This window comes from Anolis sagrei, chromosome 5 (genome assembly GCF_037176765.1).
Source record: "Anolis sagrei isolate rAnoSag1 chromosome 5, rAnoSag1.mat, whole genome shotgun sequence".
In the NCBI taxonomy this organism is placed as follows: domain Eukaryota; kingdom Metazoa; phylum Chordata; class Lepidosauria; order Squamata; family Dactyloidae; genus Anolis; species Anolis sagrei.
Genome location: NC_090025.1, coordinates 108339064 through 108362001, shown reverse-complemented (window position 1 = coordinate 108362001; position 22938 = coordinate 108339064). Strand labels below are relative to the sequence as shown.

The 22938-nt window shown below is 40.3% G+C and overlaps 1 protein-coding gene across 1 annotated transcript in view; it reads right to left on the bottom strand.

Annotated features, from left to right (window-relative positions):
* Positions 1–12544: 12544 nt before the first annotated feature.
* CD38 (CD38 molecule) overlaps positions 12545–22938 on the bottom strand; it is a 34995-nt gene continuing 24601 nt past the window's right edge. The window contains exons 5-8 of the mRNA XM_060777949.2: positions 21743–21819; positions 18380–18472; positions 14751–14837; positions 12545–13794 (exon numbers count right to left, since the gene is read on the bottom strand). Coding sequence (XP_060633932.2) covers positions 13731–13794; positions 14751–14837; positions 18380–18472; positions 21743–21819 — 321 coding nt within the window. The 3' untranslated portion in view covers positions 12545–13730. The remainder of the gene's footprint in view (positions 13795–14750; positions 14838–18379; positions 18473–21742; positions 21820–22938) is intronic.

Sequence of the window (22938 nt, the reverse complement as noted above, 5' to 3'; positions counted from 1 at the left end):
ATTCCTTTTCATAGCACTCTATCACATCGTATCAAATGTTCATTCTGGATGCAAATCTATTGCCCATGCCATTGAAGGATGGGGCTGCAGCTGCCAATGGTTCAGCAGCCATATGATATCTGGGTTCTCTGGGTGAGAGTTACACACCTCCCTCCACTGTGTTCTCATCCCAGTTTTATTTTATTTCATTTGTTTGTTTGTTGTGGGAAAAAGTTTAGAACTCAAAATGCACTCTCTGTCTTGTGTGGGGGAAAGTGGCCACCCGTCTGTGGAATGCACTCCCCAGTGAAATCAGGCGACTCCATCTCTCCTCTCCTTCAGGAAAAATCTCAAGTCTTAGCTCTGGGACCAAGCATTTGGGTAGCTGGCTGAGCAACAACTGCAATGACTCATGAGAATTGCCAATAATAATAATAATAATAATAATAATAATAATAATAATAATTATTATTATTATTATTTCAATGAAAGTGCCAAATGAAATTATTATTATTATTATTATTATTATTATTATTATTATTGACAATTCTCATGAGTCATTGCAGTTGTTGCTCAGCCAGCTGCCCAAATGCTTGGTCCCAGAGCCAAGACTTGAGATTTTTCCTGAAAAATCAGCAGATGACCAAAAATGCAGACTGTGCAAGGAAGCTGATGAAACCATGGATCATAGCCTCAGCTGTTGCAAGAAAATTGCACAAACGGACTACAAACAAAGACACTGTGGCCTAGATGATTCACTGGAATTTATGCCACAAGTACCACCTGCCAGCAGTAAAGAATTGGTGGGATCATAAATACGCAAAAGGTCGTGGAAAATGAACATGCAAAAATACTGTGGGACTTTCAAATCCAGACTGACAAAGTTTTGGAACACAATACACCAGACATCACGATTGTGGAAAAGAAAAAAGTCTGGATTATTGATGTCGCCATACCGGGTGACAGTCGCATTGAGGAAAAACAACAGGAAAAACTCAGCCGCTATCAAGACCTCAAAATCGAACTGCAAAGACTGGCATAAACAAGTATAGGTGGTTCCAGTAGTCATTGGTGCACTGGGTGCCATGCCAAAAGATCTCAGCCGGCATTTGGAAACAATAAACATCAACAAAATCACGATCTGTCAACTGCAAAAGGCCACCTTACTTGGATCTGCGCGCATCATTCGAAAATACACAGTCCGAGACTCTTGGGAAGTGTTCAACTTGTGATTTTGTGATACGAAATCCAGCATATAGATCTCGTTTGCTGTGATAGACTGTGCTTTTGTGTCAATAACAACAACAACAACAACTCTATTTATACCCCACCATCATCTCCCCAATGGGGACTCAGGGCAGTTAACATGAGGCCAAGCCCAAACAATTACAACAAATCAAATAAAATACATACAGCAAATAATAACATCAAAAGAAATGTAAACAAAACAAAATAATACAAAATCAAATACAAGAAATGAAATAAAAAATCAAATGAATAGACCTTGGACAGGAAATCTGGACTATGATTTGGATTTGGAGACTCAGACTTAGTTGTGTTACTATTTTAAGGACCATTGTTTTTAATATATTTTTACTGTTGTTGACCTGTTTGTGTTAATTGTTGTGCTTTAATTGCTCTTTGTCGGCATCTAATGTTTGCTAATTGTAAGCCACCTCGAGTCCCCCTTCAGGGGTTGAGAAGGACAGGATAAAAATGTTTTAAATAAATAATTAAAGAAATACATTCCCCCTACACAAGCTATGATAGTCATAGGAGAACATTTTTTTAAACCTAGGATGTAAATGAGAAGGGTGGGGGAATTTTAAAATGAAATACATGGGCCTTCCGAAGTACAGTGAAAGGAAATGCTTTTATAAAGATTTCAGTGAAATAATGGACCTCTCTACTATTCTCTGGTGCTGTTGTAATTGCAGAACTAGTGGAATAGAACCACATAAGGACAACTGGTTGTTAAATGATTAAATTTCCTAGCATGATTACAATTGAGGCTTTAATCAGAAACCTCCCTATTGTGTGATCCCTCTTCAGATCCTGCCAATGCAGTTCCCAGGACCCAGCCCACAATCGTATAATCTTCTTTCCTCCTTCACATACATAAAGTGACAAATGTTTTATAGTGACTGTTTCCATGGAAGCATGTAACTTAGTTTAAACAGTACCGCATCATGATGATTGGCTCATTAAAATCACCCCACATTTCATCTTTTAACTGTGTCAGTATATGGAAATGGTATCTATTGCTTAGTGACATCTTTGTGTCTTAGTGATCTTTCTGAACAACAGGGAACTGCATGCTAAGAGGTATATGGCTCTAAACAGTTCAGGACCCAGGGGCGGCTCAACCCATTACGCAAAGTAAGCACTTGCAGTATAGTTGATTTTGCCCAGGGGCGCTCTTGAGACGCTCTTGGGAGAAAATAGACCTTGACATACTCAGTTCTTGTGGGTTTTTTCGGGCTATATGGCCATGTTCTAGAGGCATTTCTCCTGACGTTTCGCCTGCATCTATGGCAAGCATCCTCAGAGGTGAGGTCACCTCTGAGGATGCTTGCCATAGATGCAGGCGAAACGTCAGGAGAAATGCCTCTAGAACATGGCCATATAGCCCGAAAAAACCCACAAGAACTGAGTGATTCCAGCCATGAAAGCCTTCGACAATACACAGACCTTGACATATGTGAGTTATAGTTACTGGGATGTATAGTTCACCTACAATCAAAGAGCATTCTGAACTCCACCAAGGATGGAATTGAACCAAATATGGCACACAGAACTCCCATGACGAACAGAAAATATATATCAGTGATTGGTTGAGGGAGGGGGGGGGGCAAAATACTGTTTGCTTACCGTTGAAAATTACCTAGGGCCGCCTCTGTCAGGACCTGCCTATCTTCGTGACTGCATCCTCCCTTACGAGCCCACACAGTCCTTAAGATCTTCCGAGGATGTTCTACTTTTGCTCCCACCCCCGTCTCAGGAATGGTTGGTGGGGACAAGAGAGAGGCCATTCTTGGCGGTGGCCCCTCATCTCTGGAACTCCCTCCCCAGGGAGATTAGGCTTGCACCCTCCCTATCCACATTCCATAAGGAAGTAAAGATGTGGATGTTTCGTTGTGCGTTTGACTGATGACTCCTTTGGCAGATGGTCTCTAATTATGACCTGAATTCAAATCCCTTTATTTGATTACTACAATTTTAAGTTAAGCTGAAATTATCCTGTTTAATTGCTCTATTCCCATGCTACTATACATTCTATCCACCTTATTGACCAGACTATAACACGTTTCGCATATTGCTCCCCCCCCAAAAAATGAGTCTGTTGTTGCTTATGATGTTTGTTTATTGTTGTTTATGCTATTTTATGCTATTTAATATGTTATTTCTGTTTTTAATTGTATGTTGCCTTGGGCTTGGCCCCATGTAAGCCATCCCGAGTCCCCTTGGGGAGATGGAGGTGGGGTACAAAAATAAAGTTCTTCTTCTTCCTCTTCCTCTTCCTCTTCTTCTTCTTCTTCTTCTTCTTCTTCTTCCTCCTCCTCCTCCTCCTTCTCCTCCTCCTCCTCCTCCTCTTCTTCCTCTTCTTCTTCTTCCTCTTCTTCTTCTTCTTCTTCTTCTTCTTCTTCTTCTTCTTCTATGGAAACCTTGTAAGCATAGAAAAGAGAAGGGATAGACACATTCCAGCCATGCTTCTCCGACTGTTCTCCCCGCTATGTTAATAGGGAAGGCGTGCAGTAGAAATGTGACTACATTCACATGATTGTGATTTAAAAAGCCCCACAAGATTGCAAAGACTGCCTTGTAACAGTTTTCACCCAAATCTCAACATATCTGCCCTACTGGTCTTTCCCAACCAAAGTGATATTGAGATATCCAGATTGCTAACAGGAGTGGACAATGCCCCTATTAAAACAGCTCAACGGGTTGCCGATAAGTTTCCGGTCCCAATTCAAAGGTCATCACTTATAAAGCCCTAAATGGTTTGGGCCCTTTCTATCTTCATGACCGGATCCCACCTATTCTCCCATGCAAGTGAGAAGGTCCTCCTCGTGGTCCCGCCAACAACACAAGTGCGGTTGGTGGGGACCACGAGGAGGACCTTCTTGGTGGTGACCCCCCGGCTTTGGAATGCCCTCCCCAGGTATATTAGGCAGACCCCTCCACACACACAAACTGTCCTCCTTCTGGAAGGAATTGAAAACTTGGATGTTTGGACAAGTCTTTGAGAATGTCTAATCCCAATGGTCCGTAATTAATAACAGAGCACTGCATTTTCATCCCATGCCCTAGTTCATGAGCTACAACTTGCACTATCCTATTCCCCTGTTCCTGGTTACAGTTGGCCAGGTTTTATGACAGTTCTCACCACAGGTTATTGGGCGCTGTTTTGAATTTAATTCATTGTTTTATGTGCTAGTGGTTTTATCTTTTATTGTGTTGCGTGTTTATTTTATGCATTGTTCTAGGCACATTGTGCCATATGTAACCCGCTCCGAGTCCTTTCAGGGAGCGGGTTATTATAAAGTTATTATTATTATTATTATTATTATTATTATTATTATTATTAATGTGCCTTGTGGTTTTCCACCCTGTGCACCTCAACACATGTACCACCAAGTAGCCTTTCATTAATGACATCATCACACTAGAGAATTAATCCACTTTAAATCTGGTTTCTGCCTCCTGCAGATTTCTGGGGTTTATAGTTTAGTGAGTATGTTAAAAGCGCCTCCCTAAACTACAAACCCCAGAATTCTGCAGGCAGCAGCAACCGGATTTAAAGTCTATTCATTCTCTAGTGTGATTTCTTCTAAAGAAATTTTGCCAAAAAGCCCTGTGACAGGTTCATCTCAAGGTTGTAACAGGCTGGAAATAACTTGAAGGCACACAACAACAACAACAATAACAACCACAACAACAGAAACTTTTGAATTGATCAGTTATGCTATGTTACATGATTTTTGTCCCTGGGTTATAAATATCATTTCCTCGTTGGTTCAATCATACAATCATGGAAAAAAATATTAAACTGCAAAAACTTTGTTGTTGTGAGACATCCTGCAACACATTTTGCTATAGTTTTTCAATGAATATCCCATAGAGTATCAACCAATTCAGCATAGTTTGTGGCAGCCACAAAAACGAAGTTCCTGGAGTAGAACAAGTACTTCCAAAGTAAGTACCACACAATTAAACAGGAAATATTACTTTCAAACCAGGAACAGATTTTTTTTTCAAATTTCGTTACATAGTGTTATTAACAGCATCACATATTTTTGAAATGTAAAGCCAATGACAACAATACCTCCTGTACAGTTAGCAATGGTTGAAACTATTTTCAGTTTCATTGTTTTTCTTTTCAAAATCCCCATTCAAATCTGTGTGTGATTTCTTGGACACCCAAAAATTATATAAAAATGAGTGAATGCCAGCTCTTTTTTTCAATGCTGTTCTTCCTCTGGCATGCTTTATTCCAAGGCTATGCATCTCATGCCTATCATATAACTTTTAGATACCAGAAACAAATTATTTTGTTCACTAGGCCTTTTAACCCAGGATCTGTGACACTTTTATCTGCCCATGGCTTTTTAGAATAATTCAACATGCCTGCTTCTTTTAATATTCATATTATTTATTCTGTCTGCTTTAGTAAGTCTGCACTGTATGTTTTTCATACAATATGCCTGGTATGGCAAGATAAAAATAGAATAACAGGGCAATACTATTTGCAGCTGTCGGTCCCATTGCATTTACTGAGGTTGCTCACAGGCAAATGTCGTGGGAGTTCTGTGTGCCATATTTGGTTCAATTCCATCATTAGTGGAGTTCAGAATGCTCTTTGATTGTAGGTGAACTATACATCCCAGTAACTACACTTGCTGCACTTGCTCCCTTGCCTGGTCCGCTTTGGGTCCGGAGGCGTGCCTGAAGACCCCGGCGTGTGCACCAAAAGTTACCTCTTCTCCTGACTTTCTCCTCAGCCATTGGGACCAAGAGAGAGAGAGAGAGAGAGAGGTGGAGATGCCCACCTTTCCTGAAGGTAGGCGCAAAAACAAAGGAGGGAGCGAAGGTGGGAGATACCTCCAGCCGGAGGGGCTCTCTCTTTCTCTCTCTTGGTCCCAATGGCTGAAGAGAAAGTCAGGAGAAGAGGCGACTTTTGGTGCGCACGCTGGGGTCTTCAGACATGCCTCCCGACCCAAAGCGGGCCGGGCGCGGTTGCTCCGCCCCTTGGCCCACCCATGGATTGGGGAGAGGAGAGGAGGCGGGTGGAGCACCGGGGGATCAGGAAAGGGAGCCAGTCATGGGGAAGGGATCGAACGCAGAGAACGATTTAGCACCGGCTCTGCTCGCGCACCCGGTGGCCAGGTGGAGCAGGAACGAGAGGGGTGAGGCGAGGCTCAAGGGCCCGGCCCCTTTGGGAAGAGGATCGCTTGGCAGCAAGGCAAGAAAGCCGAGGCTCCCCCCGGACTGCTAGGGCTGTTGTGAGCTGAGGGGGCGCTCCTCAAGTGGTGGTCGAGGGGCATTTACAGAGGCGCCTCTGCGCCCCTGGCAAAAAAATGTGTTCTGCGACCGCTTACTTTGCGTAATGGACGAGCCGCCCCTGGGTATGGAGGTTGCAAGCCACACCAAGTGACACCATCAGAAAGGGTCACACCAATCATGGGGCTGAGAGACAGGAAGGCAAGGCAGCAGAGAAAGCAGCCAAGTAATACTGAACAGCAATCTTTGTAAGCTTGATTTATTGAAAGCTGGCAGGAGAAATGTCTGTCCTTCCCGTCTGGGCTAGATTTCTTTACAGGATTCAACTTACTGTCACTACATGATCAGGCGGGCTTAACCCACATTTACATAGGGTGCTTTCCCACTTTACCTCCTCTCTTTTGACATCCTCCTCTTTTCTTCAAGCAACAGAGGCCCCTTCTACTCTGTCCTATATCCCGGGATCTGATCCTAGGCCCTTTCCACACGAATAAATTCCCATATTATCTGCTTTGAACTGGGATATATGGCAGTGTGGACTTTCAGACAGCAGGAAATCGCAAGTTTTAATTAGGGGCAAAAAATCTTGGGAACTGAGAAGAGGTCCACATACAGACCTGTTGGCCCCGGGATTTCTGCCTCCGTTGTCCACACTTGCAGCTTCATTGCAAAATTTAGAGGCTCCCAAGATTGGGAGGGTTGGTAAATGTGTATAAGCAGAATAAGCAAAAGCTTTACCACACTATTTAAACCAAGGTATCTCCTGCTGTATAATAAAATGATGCTCAGGCTTGTGGAACAAATAACAGTATCTTTACTTTAGTTCAAAAGTGCAAATATGGTAACAATATATACATCAGTCTCTTTGAATACAATCAGAGGTTAGAGGAATAAAATAGCCCTTTTTAAATAGTCTTTTAAATAAGCCTCATGCCTTAAAATGATCAGTCCTTAAGGTAGTTAGCCAGCAATATCTATTCACTGTCCTAAGTGAGAAAAAAGACAGAATGACAGTTAGAACCGTTGGCCTCAGCAGCTAGCCAGAGGCAGCAGCCAATCAGAACCCTGGCCCCTGGCACACTCAGCCAATCAGCTGCTGATACATCTCTCCCCAGTTAACCCACCATATCATGGCGCGCTTTTTCAAATCCTTAACAAAGATGGTCACTGCAGGATGTCTGTTTTTTTAATAAAAAAAAAACCTCAAGATGCAAAGTTGTGAATCATTTGATAAGTTCTGTTCCTGGGTTATATAAGCAGCAGGGCCATCTGTGCAGACAGGGTGCTGTTCTTGGGTTATGCATGTCTGTTCCTGATTGCTATTGTTGTGAAAAGATGTACAACGTTGACAAGGGGCCACAACTTTGTCCTGGACAGAGAAAATGTGCCCTCCACACGGTTCATGAAGTTTTTGGTACACAAAGTTTTTGCATTCTACTCAATTGTCACCTTCTATAGCACAGGAATTATTATATACTGGGATTAGGTTCTCAGAAATTTGAAAATAGCTGGATGAATCATCTTGACAAAACTGTTAACTCTCTGATTTTTTTAAATGGTTCTGTTACTTGCCAATATTGTCACAAAGTAAATGAAGTTATTTTGAGTGATATATTTACTGTTTGGCATTTCTGCATCAGTTCTGCTAATGTAATGTCACCATTCTTTGAATTACTGACCATAAAGGTTTTGTTTGCTCCTAATTTGTCCATCATACAGTTTGGTCATTTTATCAGGCTACCTTTAATTACATTAAGTGGCTCTATCTCAGATGTCAGCAAACCTTTGCGAAATGAATATATCCACTCCAATCCTGAACATGGTGTGGTTTGTATGCACATTTTATGCATTAACTTCCATGCAAGGGGGAAGCAATGTCTTGCACATGTTTTGGTGCAGCTCACTAAGAATGTTGTGATGTATTTCTTTTCAATGTATTGTCGAAGGCTTTCATGGCCGGAATCACTGGATTGTTGTAGGTTTTTGTAGGTTTTTCGGGCTGTATGGCCATGTTCTAGAGACACTCTCTCCTGATGTTTCACCTGCATCTGTGGCAAGCATCTTCCCAACCTCTGAGGATACTTGCCACAGATGCAGGCAAAACGTCAGGAGAGAATGCTTCTAGAACATGGCCATACAGCCCGAAAAACCTACAACAACCCTATTGCTTTTCAGTTTGTCAGCTATAATAGTAAAAGCCACAAATGTCAAGGGCTGATCAAGACACATATGAATGTGGTAGTTTTATTTGCTTTGTCAGAAGGAAAAGGAGGACTTGAGTATACACAGTACATGTCATATTAGTCATCTCAATGATAATCCTGGCTCAAAGTAACCTGGACCTAAGTCATGTAGGGATTTAAAGGTTCAAACCAACATTTTGTACTTTGTCCAGAAACTAATTGACAGTGTAGCTGTATATATGAGAAGAAGTTAAGGCTAAGGATGTGACAACTAGGCTATAATATGTGAGAAGAGAGGCAGTACTAGAAAGCTTCCATTTTCACCAGTCAGATACTGTATGCCTATATGGTTTATCGCTTCAAGGAGACCAATTCACATAAAGTTCTGGTCATACAATTGGCTATGCTGACCATTCTACATTTAAGTTTTGCCATACTGAGTAATTCACAAACTATAGTATAACTGTTTTGCAATAACAGTCACATCTGCAGTGCTATTATAATAGTACAATCCTACATACAATACACATTAGAAGGAAATCTTAGGTCTCTTGAACACAACTGAATAAAATCCCACATTATCTGATTTGAACTGGAGATAAATGTTTTTAATGTTTATGTATGCGTATGTTTGCCGTATATATGCTGTGCTCCGCCCTGAGAAGGGAAGAATATAAATGTTTAAAATAAATAAATAAATGGTAATGTGGACTCAGATAACCCAATTCAAAGCAGATATTGTGGCATTTTCTTCCTTGATATTCTGGGTTATATGGCTGTGTGGAAGGGCCCTAAGTTGGGTAATGTTTGTGAAGATTTTAATGCACTGAAACCATTATGACTTGTTTTCCACAGTAGTGTGTGAGTGTGTGTTTGTGTGTGTGTGAGAGAGAGAGAACCCCTCTACACTGCCATATAAAATCCAGATTATCGGCTTTAAATGGGATTATATGGCAGCGTAGACACATATACTGTCACCTTGTCATGGTGAGGGGGCTTGCGTGTTCCAATGAACCTGCGGGCCCAACTGGAGTCATGCACTCCGAGGAATGGTTGCGGGGGAAGTTCCAGACCAAGCACAGTCCGAAGACCCAAAGACCTCAACAGTGGAGCAGGCGGAGGATAACATGGCACATGTGACAACGGCTGTGAAGGCGGAAGAAGGCTGCAACAGATTGAGAAGCCATGGTCATTGTGTTAAACTACACCACCAGTGGAACCTCACTCTGTGAAGACTGTGTGTTGATCAGTTGTGCACTGACTTCCACACATTAAAAAACTCACGCACAGGCGTCTTTCAAAGAAAATAAAAAAAACCAACAAAAGTCCCATGGTGGCAATCAGCGAATCGTGACGGGGGCAGACACATATAATCCAGTTCAATGAAGATAATGTGGATTATCTACTTTGATAATCTGGATTATATAGCAGTGCAGAAGGAGCCAGAGATGGGGAGAGAGGAAAATATTTTCAGATATTTTAATAAGGTTTTCTGTGAGGTTTTTTTCAGTCCACAAGTTGTCAAATGCAACCAGCCTTCCACATTTGCTGGAGTTGAGGGAAAAGACCCCTTTGGAAGTGGGGTGGGGGAAGCAAATAAAGAAATTGGGTCCCCCCCCCCCAAGAAGACACCTCTATAAGAATTTCTATGTATTTTAGCATGGCTTTAAAAGGTGACTTATGTAAGATCCCAGCAATTTACTCTCCTTTCTAAGCTCTGAACAGACCTATGTGGCTTAAACAGCACAGTGGTACGGCTCCCAGATCAGCCCATGAACTAGTCCTGCCTATCTTAGTGAACTTTATACAAACTTTCACAAGCTCATTGGAAGCTATAACTCTCAATTTAGATCAAAGTAGAAGCAAGACGAATGTTTCATGACTTCATAACGTTCATTGGGTTTTAGTGCCAGCTGACTTTGTAAGCTTCCAAAAGTAATATTTCTACTGGCATGGCGGGGAGTGCCAATAACCACTTGTGCATTTATTAGAGTGCAGCCATCAGAATTAATGGCTCACATTTGCCTTAAAATATGCCATTTTCTTGATGAAATCGAAACCCCAAAGTTTGCTTTCTGGCAGTTTTTAGTGCTTATACAATGACAACATCCACAATTCTCTTTAGCGGAAGTGAATTAGCGTGATGTGGCCAGCATTCAAATTGCTTGGCAGTTTCCCCCCAGAGCGCTTAAACCACTGCAGTATGCAATGTACACCTGCAGTGACATAATCACAGTTTAAGTCGAAACAACATTTTAAAGAGAAATAAAAATAATGCTAAAGGCCTGAATATCCTAAAGGTACCAGATCGTATCTGTTCTTGGAAGCTAAGCAAGCATAGAGCTCTTCCAGATCTCAGGATTTGATCCCAGGTTTTCTGCTTTAAATGGAATTATATGAGTCCACGCTGCCAGATAATCTGGGATACACAGAAAACTAGGAATCTGATCCTGGGATATAGGGCCTTCCTGGAAGGGCCCTCAGTCCTGAGTAGTAGTTGGACAGGAGACCAATAAATACCAGATGCTGTAGGTTGTATTTCACAAGAAGGACCTGGCAAAATTTCATGTAAGTATTTCATGCCTAAGGCTGCGAGACTTCCGCTGGAAATTTCTGCAGGTCTTTAAAAAAAAAAAAAACTTAAGATGAGAACATGCAAAGATGTGAATCATTCTATAAGTTCATTTCCTGGGTTGTATAAACTGAAGGGCCATCTGTGCAGACAGGGTGTTGTTCCTGGGTTATACATGTCTGTTCCTGGTTGATCTTCTTGTGAAAAGATGTACAACATGGACTGGGGGGGGGGGGGGGCGCAACTTTGTTCTGGCCAGAGAAAAAGTGCCCTCTACATGTTACTTGAAGTTTCTGGCACACAAACAAAGTTTTTGCATTCTGCTTTGAACTGGAGATATATGGTAGTGTGGACATTCAGACAGCAGCAAATCGCAGGGACAGAAAATCCCGGGACCTGAGAAGAGGTCCACATACAGACCTGTTGGTCTCAGGATTTCTGCCTCCGTCGTCCACACTTGCTGCTTCATTGCAGGATTTAGAGGCTCCCAAGATGGCCACCAAGGGATGTCTGTTTTTTAAAAAAAGAAACTCAAGATGCAAAGAATCCATTCCTGGGTTATATAAGGTGCAGGGCCATCTGTGCAGACAGGATGTTGTTCCTGGGATATACATGTCTGTTTCTGATTGATCTTCTTGTGAAAAGATGTACAACGATGACTAAGGGGGCCACAACTTCGTCCTGGCCAAAGTAAATGTGTCCTCCACACATTTCATGAAGTTTTTGGCACAAAAACAAAGTTTTCGCATTCTACTCAACTGTCACCTTCTTTTTGGGGACTGAACAATCAGGAACAAACATTTAAAACCCAGGAACAAACCTAGATTTTTTTAAAATCCCATGATTTCCCAGTGCAGGGACATACAGACATTCGAAGATGCGGACTTTCAGCTCAGCTCTATGACATTCCTGCACCTGAAAAGCTCACTTTTTGCCATCTGTAGCAATTCCTTCCACATTTACAGGGAACTGCATTTTGCCACCCTCCGGTTTGCTGCAAGAGCTCCTGAGATAAAGGTAATGTCTAGATGGGCCCTAAGAAAACACTATGAAATGTATGAATTCACCATAACTTGCCTGGCATATCGAAGACACACACATACACATAATGTTTCAAAATTATTCCTCACTTTTTCTGTCTGGAAGTAAAGATAGAAGGCCCATAGAAAAAAAAGTAGATCAAGTGGTCCCTGGTTTTAAAAAAGTTGGAAATCACTTAAACAATTGTTCTGTTTACCACCTTTAGACTATTCTTCATCTTCACTTTTGGCTACTATTTCACATGAATGAAAGAATGTTGTCACCTCAATACATTAGTCCAAGAAACATGATTTAATTGTTTCTGAAAAATGGGAACATATAAGATGTGAACTCTTTTAATTAAGACGGGAGTATTCCATTAACGTAGTTCTATTTAAATTAATATAAAACTTTTTTAACAAAGTACAAAAGAAAACAAATATAAACAAATATGAAATGACTGATTCATTATTTGTATTATGAGGGGTGTGTTGTTATACCTACAAAGATGTTTGATCAGAAATTAGGCTAAAATATAAATGTAACAACTGAAAGCCATGTGACACAGGATTTCAATGGAGGCAGAGGATTTGATTGTAGTTTGGTTTTCAGCAAGCACATTGCCATTTTGATTGCAGATTTCAGGATGCATTTGCACTGTAGAAGTAATATAGTTTGACACCACTTTAACTGTCGTGTCTCAATGCTACGGAGTCCTGGAGGGTTCCCAAAGCTTTCATCCCTATTTACCCTTATCTTTTACTAAACATGGCTGTATGAAAATAGATCTAAGGGGAAAGATTGGAGATTTAAGATACAAGCAGGGGAAAGGTTTACCTTCTGCCCCTATGTACTATGGGCTAAATCTAATGTAACAGCATCATGTTGAATAGATCCAGTGATCAGACAATTTACATACATGTTGAATCGCTAGGTTGAATGATGAATTTGTCCAGTTGGGTTGGGAAGCAGGTGTGGGTATAAAATACAAAGATCTGCCAGCATTTAGTTTAGTTCCAAGCATATACACACATAAATACACATGTTTAAGTAGGTGGAAGGAAGAGATTATGATCCCCATATCTGAGGGAACCATGTTTCTGGTTGGACTGTGATTACACGAAACTGCAGATATTGCCGAATACCATGAAATTACTTCACTTCTGGTCCCAGCATATGAAGGATCTAGAGATTCCTAACACACACACTCACACACGCGCGCGCGCACACACACACACAGGTCCCTTCTACACAGCTGAATAAAATCCCACATTATCTGCTTTGAACTCGAATATATGGCAGTGTGGACTCAGATAACCCAGTTCAAAGCAGATATTGTTGGATTTTCTGACTTGATACTCTGGGATATAGGGCTATGTGGGAGGGCACGCACACACACACACACACACACACACACAACATTCAATATTATACAAAGCTGAACAATGATATAAACAGCACAGGGAACCATGGTATCATGAACAAGCTTTGCAGGCGGTGTGCTCAGGACTGCTGGTACACTGAAGCAATTGAACGGGTCTGTTGTAAGACAAAAGACACATAAGCAAATCAATTTATACAGTGGCTGCTTTAATAAAGCAAAGAATCAGAAACTACCAGTTACTCTAGCAGAGAGAGGAAGGCATTTCAGATCATTTTCTGCTGTTTGCCTGCATACTATTAGAACTCATTTTGTGCACACTTGTTAGGGAACAGGTCAAATCAACTCATTCACTGATACAAGGGCTTCTTTATCTTTTTCTGCTTGTAACACCTCTTTGCCCGAGGACTTTTTACATGACCCCAGGTATATATATAAATCAAACATTTACTTATAATAAACTAGTATTTTCAAGGGTTGCTAAACATTTTCCTTTTGTAGGGTACAATTGATACGTTTTCTGCAAAGTCCACTGTAAACACTGCACATTGGTGGTAGCAGATTTGTGGAAATGGGTGGTGTTCAGAAACCTTTATGCTGGATCTATATTGCCGTATTATCCAGGTTCAGAATGATGCTTAACTGCATTGAACTGGATTATAGGGCCGGGCTTTAGTACAGAAGGTTAAACTGCCAGCTGCAGAAAATCTTGCCGATTGAAAGGTCGACGGTTCAAGCCCAGGTTGGGGTGAGCTCCCAGCCATCAACCCAGCTTCTGCTCACCTAGCAGTTTGAAAACAGTAATGTGAGTAGACAAACAGGTACCGCTTTGGGGGGGAGGTAATAAAAGGCGTCCATGTGGACATGCTGGCGATTCGATTAGGAAAGCATCTAAAGACAACAAAGCTCCTTGGCATGGAAGATGGAGTGACAGCAGCCCCCTCCCCCCGTCACTTCTGACATGAAAAAAATCTGTAAACATCACTCAAAGTTTTTTTAAAGTAGATCCCTGTCCTGCATATTACATGGAAATTACCAATGCTTGAAAATATAAAATTTCCCCATTTTTAAAAAAAATCAGATCACTGGAACACAAAAGGATATAGAAACCTACCTGTAATTATCTTCACAAAAGACTCTTATTTTCTGCTTTTTAAGGATCTCTTTTAGGACTGTGATGGAACGCCCCCCACAAAATTCACTGGAAAGAAAAACAATCAGATGTCCATGTGCTTTTCCAAATGATCATTGGTAGTGTAATAGTCAGGGTTAGCTGTGTACCGCAAATTAAAGTCACACATTACTGACATAAGATTACCTCTGGGCAACAATAGTCCTCTTACACATAATATAATAACTGATAATGCAATTTGTTTGTTTTTCATAAGGAGTAGCATTTATTTGGGTTAACATTTATTTGTATGATCTTTATAAACTCCTTTTGGGCTTGGAACTAAAACTAATGCTGCTACTTTTCCAAGTGTTCCTCAAAACCTATTTACGTGGTGTAGAGACCTCTGCTGACATAAAACAGCAACTTCAACCAAAGAAACCCAAAGGATTATGGATAAATGGACTATGTTTCTACAATCACTAATCCATCATAATTATACGAAATCATGGAAAGACCTGACGATGCAATTAAATAATGATTTTGACCAGGAAACGCTCACGACAATGTTTTTATGGCTTTGTAAAGTTTTATATATTTTTATATTTTATACTAAATGTTTTTAACAGCATTTTATGACTGTTTTACTTGTTTATAATTGTTGAGGCATCAAATTGTTGCCAACTGTGAACCACCTTGAGTTGCCTCCGTGCTGAGAAGGGCGGTATACAAATATGGTAAATAAATAAGTAAGTAAATAAATAAATTTAAATTAGATTGGTAGCCTTTTGATTAGTTTTTTTTAAAAAAAAGAAAAAGAAAAGAAAATCATTGGGTTTTTTACATTAGTAAGAGAAAATCAGTATGACAGAGATGCAGGAACAACAAGAAAAGAAAAATGGGGAATGTGGTGTCAAAGGCTTTCATGGCCAGAATCATTAAGTTAATGTGAGTTTTCCAGGCTTGCGGAAAACCATGCAGAAAACCACGTGGTTCCACAGCCCGGAAAACTCACAGCAATCTTGAAAAAAGGGGAGTTTGTTAGAAGAATAACAGGATCCTCAATGGTATTCAAGGAATCCTGAAAAGTTAATCTACTATAAATAAGATATGACAAAAAATAAATTTTTGATTATGAAGAAGACAGCAGTGAGAAGGTAGGAAATGTTAGATAGGTCTTTCTATTTTCCATTTCTCAACTTTCTTATCTTCTTTGCTTAATACACTCTATACCTGCTTTTCAATTCTTTTTTTTAGATTAGATAATAAATGGGTTGTTGTTTGGAAGTGAGTTTAACATCATATAAACCTTTTGTGTATTAGATAACGACAGAAGAAGACAATAACATAAGCTATTAAAAATGTCCTTGCTTTCTATCCATTCTTGTACCCTTCCCCACTTCCCATGTTATCAATAGAAATGAATACTATGATAAAAGATTGTAGAACGCCCTTCCCACGGACATTAGGCCCGTCGCAAACTAGGTTCCTGCTGGAGGAAACCTTGCTAGCAAGTCCCTGACGTCATGAGCCTGCGCCTCTCTCCCCGCCCCTTTCTCCGCCCCTTTCTCTTTGCGAGCGTGGTTTTTCCTTTGCTAGGGCAGCATTGCCCGCATTTTCTCTCAGTTGAATTCTGCCAACTGAGAGAAAATGCGGGCAATGCTGCCCTAGCACAGGAAAAACCACGCTCGCAAAGAGAAAGGGGCGGAGAAAGGGGCGGGGCGAGAGGCGGAGTCTCGTGACGTCAGGGACATGCTAGCAATTTTCCTCCCGCAGGAACCTAGTTTGCGACGGGCCTTAGATTGGCTCCCTCATTGATGGTATTCCGGAGAAAAGTGAAAACCTGGTTATTTGAACAAGCGTTTGAATAGGCAGTGCAATGAATTTCAGGAAATGGAACTATGACTGATGAGTTTGGACCATGATTCTAGTTATGAGACGCCACTTGAATGTTTATTACTGTTAAATAGTTTAATCTGTTTCTGTGTTAATTGTTTTTAAGTATCTTGTTGATGCCGCATTGAATTTTTGCCTTGATTGTTTGCCTTGTTTTTGCTTGATTGTTGTAAACCGCTATGAGTCACCTTAGGGCTGAGAATAGCGGTATACAAATGAAGTAAATAAATAAATAAATAAATAGATGCAGTTCAGTTCCAAAAAATGTGATATTGGTGACAAAGAGAAATTAGTTCTAAATATTTTGCACTATATTTTCTCCCAAGAAATATAGAGCAATTTCTTAGTATTACAGCCAGAAAAATGTAAAGCTGTGCTTGAAATCATAAAGTGCAAGATCAAGATATATAATGCAAAAACAGGGGGAAAATTACGCACATATTAGAGAGGCAAATTTTAGAATCAAACTCTAGCTTAGAAAGCCGAAAATGCAAACTTGTGAGACATTGTATCTGCAAATGTATTTATTTGTGTGTTTTGTCTCTTGAGAAACGTATTTTTGCATGTTTTGGAGCAGTACAAAGGGTAAAAAATCCTGTGAACAGAAAATACAAGACTATCCACACTGCAGAATTATAGCTGATTGACACCACTTTAACTGCAATGACTCCATCCCATGGAATCCTGGGATATGCAGTTTGTTGTGGTGCCACAGCTCTCTGTCAGAGAAGGGTGTCCAGAGGAGGATGACTAAAGTATCAGTGGTCTGAAGAAAAAGCCCTATGAGGAGCAGCTTAAAGAGCTGGGCATGTTTTGCCTGGAGAAGGTAAATCTGAAAGGAGACATGATGGCCATGTGAGGGGAAGTCATAGGGAGGAGGGAACAAGCTTGTTTTCTGCTGCCCTGGAGACTAGGATGCAGAACAATGACTTCAAACTACAGGAAAGAAGATTCCACCTGAACATGAGGAAGAACTTCCTAGCTGTGAGAGCTGTTCAGCGGTGGAACTCTCTGCCCCGGAGTGTGGTGGAGGCTCCTTCTTTGGAGGCTTTTAAACAGAGGCTGGATGGCCATCTGTCAGAGGTGCTTTGAATGCAATTTTCCTGCTTCTTGGCTGGGGGTTGGACTGGATGACCCATGAGGTCTCTCCCAACTCTATGATTCTATGATTTTATGAGTTGATGATCAATATCTCACAAAACTACTAATCCCAGGATTCCATAGCATTGAGCCATCAAAATTAATGTGGTGTCAAACTGCTATAATTCAGCGCTGTGAATACAGTTCTTGAAACTGTGGGTATATCTAGATGACAACTTTGAACTGCTTTCATATTTATGTTCTCAAAGCACAGCAATTCATACCAAATTATAAATCCCAGGATCCTTTATAAAAAAAATCTATGTTTTTAGTGATATGATACTGATATTCATTTTTCGTGCTCAGTCTGCCTTCAGCCAAAAAGCAAAGAACTCAGCTAAAAAAAGTGATATAGGACTGTAGTTATGCCTAACTTCAGAAGCATGCATTTAATGCTGCAATGCCAAGGGAGTGCTCTTTTGCCCATTTTGTGGGGGAACTGAATATCAAAGGACTATATAAATGATTAATAATAATGTAAATTTTGCAAGAACAAACCAACCAGTGAAGAATATGGAGATCATTCAGGAACAACCAGATCTATGAAGATGTTGATTTGGTGTATTGTAATTTTATTCTATACTGTGAAATCATACCTTTGTGGTCCATCAATATCGTGCATTAACCAAACGTACATCCCGGAAATCTTATCCGAATTTAAGTTCCTAATTTCAACGCTGCCAAAAATGCTGAAAAAGCAGAAACAGAAAAAGGATCTCAAGTAGTGCACACACACACACATCTGTAACACATAAAATTCTTTAGCAGTTTTAAGCCTGTTGACATTAGACACTAATAGTTTCAAAGAAGAGACTCTTTAGGAAGGAGTGTCTCCATCCTCCAGAATGGAGTGCTAGATAAGAGGAGCAACCATGATGGAAACCAGTAGAAACCACACTCATTAGCAAGTGGACAATGGTATTCAAACCAAGAATCAAAATCAACTCATGCACAGTTGTCCCCAATAATTTCTGAAAGGTTTCTAGTAAAAAAAAAAAAAAAAAAAAGCAACAACAAAATTCAATATTATAAGAATAGATTCGGTTCATTGGGTTTTTATTTATTTATTTATTTATTTATTTATTTATTACCTTTGTGGTTTGACAACATTTGGTATCTTATTTTTCCATTATTTTAAACATGGTGTATATATTTAGTTTTATCATATTTATTTACTGTGTTGTTATAATTTTTTTTATTTAACTTACTATATAGAGTGTATTCATAGGCCATCAGCTGGGAACGCTTCCCCACAGCACCAACTGTTGTTCTGGCCCAGAGTGAATAGAGAGGGGGCCAGGAAGGCAGTTCCACCTTGTCTCCTGTGCTATACTAATAATATAATATAATATATTGTATATACATATAATATTTATAATATTATAATGTAATATAATATAATACTACCAATAATAATACAATATTATGATTATATATTTTATATTACATGTAGTATTACTAATAATATTACAATATAATTGTAATAGTAAAATATAGTAATATATAATACTAATATTATACTATGCTAATAATAGTATAATAATAGTGTGTGTGTGTATCTTTTAAGCTGCTCTGAGTCCCCTTCGGGGTGAGAAGGGCAGCATATAAATGTCGTAAATAAATAAATAAATTCAAGTTTTATCAAGCCTTTTGTTTGGTTTGGTATTGTGATATGACCTAAGGCCTAATCAATAAAATTTACTACTACATTATTTTAAAGGACTGTAGGAAACTGGTAACTAATATTAATTTCCCATCAAACTTAATTTAAGTCCACTAGGTGGCACCAGTAACTGAAAGAAGTAACTAATTTTCAAGTTAAAAAATTGGAATGTAACAGGGTTTGGTTCCATAAGATCTGAATTTCTGAAAGCTGGATGCTTTGTTAACAGAGGGCTCATTCAAGATGAATAAAAGAAACCAATCTGGAAAGCTGGTATACAAAATCTCAACTCACACCGGGAACCAATAGAAAATATTCTGGGATAAACAAAAAAAAATGCATGGGTCTCCAGTTGGAAAGAATGATGATCAAATCTTGGACTTTCTGGTCTTTTTAATCAATCTGAATGTGTCCTTAATCAAGATTAAGGACCTCATCACACTCACTTTTTTTTAAGCATCCTAGGATGTTAAAGGGACAGTCCAGTGATGGATAGGCACATTGTCCATCACACAATGTCGTTGGACTTCCTATTGGAGTCCCGCCCCCAACCAGAGTGGAAATGTTATAGGATGCTTCCCTCATAACACACTTGCCGCTTCAGCAATGCTTCTCCATGTGATGGGGAAAGTGTCACTGCACGAAATCCCTGCCATTTCAACACATAGGTTGACAAAACGGCACAGGGTGGGGATCATCCATGTGATGAAGTCATAAGATTAGCTTGATTGAAACCCACATTTTTAAGAGATAAAATAAAACCTCCAGCTTATCAGCACTTCGGCCATATTGTGTTACACCTTTTTTGGAAATTTCTTTACTATTTATTTATTTACCTTATTTTTATCCCGCCTTTCTCTACCCCGAGAGGGACTTAAGGCGACCCTCTCGGGCTAGAGAAAGGCGGGATATAAAGAAAGTTAAACATAAGTTAAACATTAAAGCACAATAAAAATATATTTCAATGAATCATGTATCCTTGTGTGTCGTCCTGTTATTTTAGAATATGTTGTAGTTCAGTGTGCTGACAGAGTTGCTACTCCCAGTAGCAGAGGGGAAAGGTCTCCTCGGGAGTCGGAGGGAGAACAGCAGCGTCAGCGCATTCGGGAAATCATCATGGCTCCAAGTGATACCGATACGTTTCCAGGCTTTTCAGATTATGACATGGGGAATGGGGAAATGAGAAAAGGTGTAAAAAGGGCTGCTCGTGAGCCAGAGTTGGAGGGGGAATTACAAAGGAAGCGTATTCGGGAGATACTTAGTGCACCAACTGATGAGGATGACTTCCTGGGTTTTGAGAGGAGTTCTGGGTCTGAAAGTGACATGGAGGGGGAAGAATTGGATTGGACCCATGTGCAAAACATAAGGGACACCTGTAACCAGCCCACCTCTAGCGAGGAGTTTGAGGGGTTCACTGGGGACTGGCAGCCAGGAGGTTCTTGGCAGGATCTGAACCCTGATGATAATTGGCAGAAGTGGAGGGATGGGCACTCAGCTGCGGACTTGGGAGCAGGTGATAGCGATGACGAGAGGGTGGGGAGCTCATCAAGCTCTGACGACGATCTGTGAGATATAAGGGGGTTCTGTTGGCACATCTAGTTGCAGGAAGCAAAGTGTCTTTATTGGACTTAATTCTTTGTGCTGCCAACTCTGGGCTTTAGCCTCATGTGTTCCTGAACCTCTGTTTCTCCAGCGTTTCCAGTGTTCCAGCTTTGCTCTACTTTGGATTGACCACGGACCAGTTTGACTATGCTCTGGCTTTTCTGGACTTTGTTAACTAATATCTTTGTGACTGAAACATTTCTTAGTTTTGAAACTGTGTTTTTCATCCTCCATTGTCTGTATTTTTGCTGTATCCCGATTTTTAAGCAGTTGGCTTCACCTTTTGTTTAAAGCGGATTATAAGGCAGCGCTATAATCCGGATTATATTTTTGTTTACTGAAACTACTTCTTTTTGGTGCCAAATCACTCATAGGACCTTCTGCACTGTTGTTAAGTGCGTTTTTGGTCCTTTTGTTTTCAATAAAGCTGTGTTTGAACCTTTATTTTGTGTCTGGCATTGTTTACAAGCATCTGGGTCTTGACAGAATAAGAACACAAAAGCTAAGCTACAAAAATGTATGCCTCTAAATTACATAAATAAATAGTGAAGATGGCTGTATATTTTCATCCATGAATGCAATGCATTTTCTTATGGAATGTTAAGCAGGTGAACATTCGGATTTGCTAGCACACCTACTTGACATTTATTCACAAATGACCAGACAGACAAACATTACAAAAGGAAGAATATACCTGTCGTTCCTAAATGCACCAGTTTCTATTGACCCATTGAGCATGACTTGGATTGTCCCACAAGCTGCTTCAGCAAACTGAAACGAGTAACATCACAATCCTTGGATAAGCATAAAACAATGATTATCTGAAGATTAAAACATGTGCACAGATTGTTCAGAAGTCAGGTACAATTAATATGTTCTTCAGATGTCCCAGCCAAATACAAGTAGGACGACATGTCCATAACATGATAATTTAAGGACATTGCTAAAAGCTACATCTTTTCTTCTTTTTCTAAAGTAGTTCCAATTTCAGTCATTATTCTAAGTACAGGAAAGGAGAGGACCTTGGTGTCCACTTTTGTCCCAGTCCAGCCCATATTTTATCTACTGACCACACTGGCACTTTTTAACAACAAAAATTGCATGCATGGTGTGGCTCTGATCCCAAATCATAAAAGTGATGGCAAGGGATTCAAACGATCATATCCATCCCATGCAAGGGTCCTAGTTCATATTTTCATGAGTCTATGTATTGTTTTTACTTTTTCTAAATTCAGTTATTTGTCTCAAGTACAACAAAAATATGGAAGCAATGGGATTGATATGTACACCAGCCCCAGTTTTGTGGCCAATTCAGCACGTTGGATACGGGCCATGGAGAGTCCCTACATGGGCTTCCCCACCACCACTACAGAAGCAGAAAAAGTTGGTTCCACTGGGCACTTAGCCTAGATCAGTGTTTCTCAACCTGGGGGTCGGGACCCCTGTGGGGGGTCGCGAGGGGGTGTCAGAGGGGTCGCCAAAGACCATCAGAAAACATAGTATTTTCTGTTGGTCATGGGGGTTCTGTTTGGAAAGTTTGGTCCAATTCTATCGTTGGTGGGGTTCAGAATGCTATTTCATTGTGGGTGAACTATAAATCCCAATAACTACAACTCCCAAATGGCAAGGTCTATTTTCTCCAAACTCTACCAGTGTTCACATTTGGGAATATTGAGTATTTCTGCCAAGTTTGATCCAGATCCACCATTGCTTGAGTCCACAGTGTTCTCTGGATGTAGGTGAACTACAATTCCAAAAACTCAAGGTCAATGTCCATCAGACCTTCCCAGTATTTTCTCTTGGTCATGGGAATTCTGTGTGCCATGTTTGATTCAATTCCATCATTGATGGAGTTCAGAAGGCTCTTTGATTTAAGGTGAACTATAAATC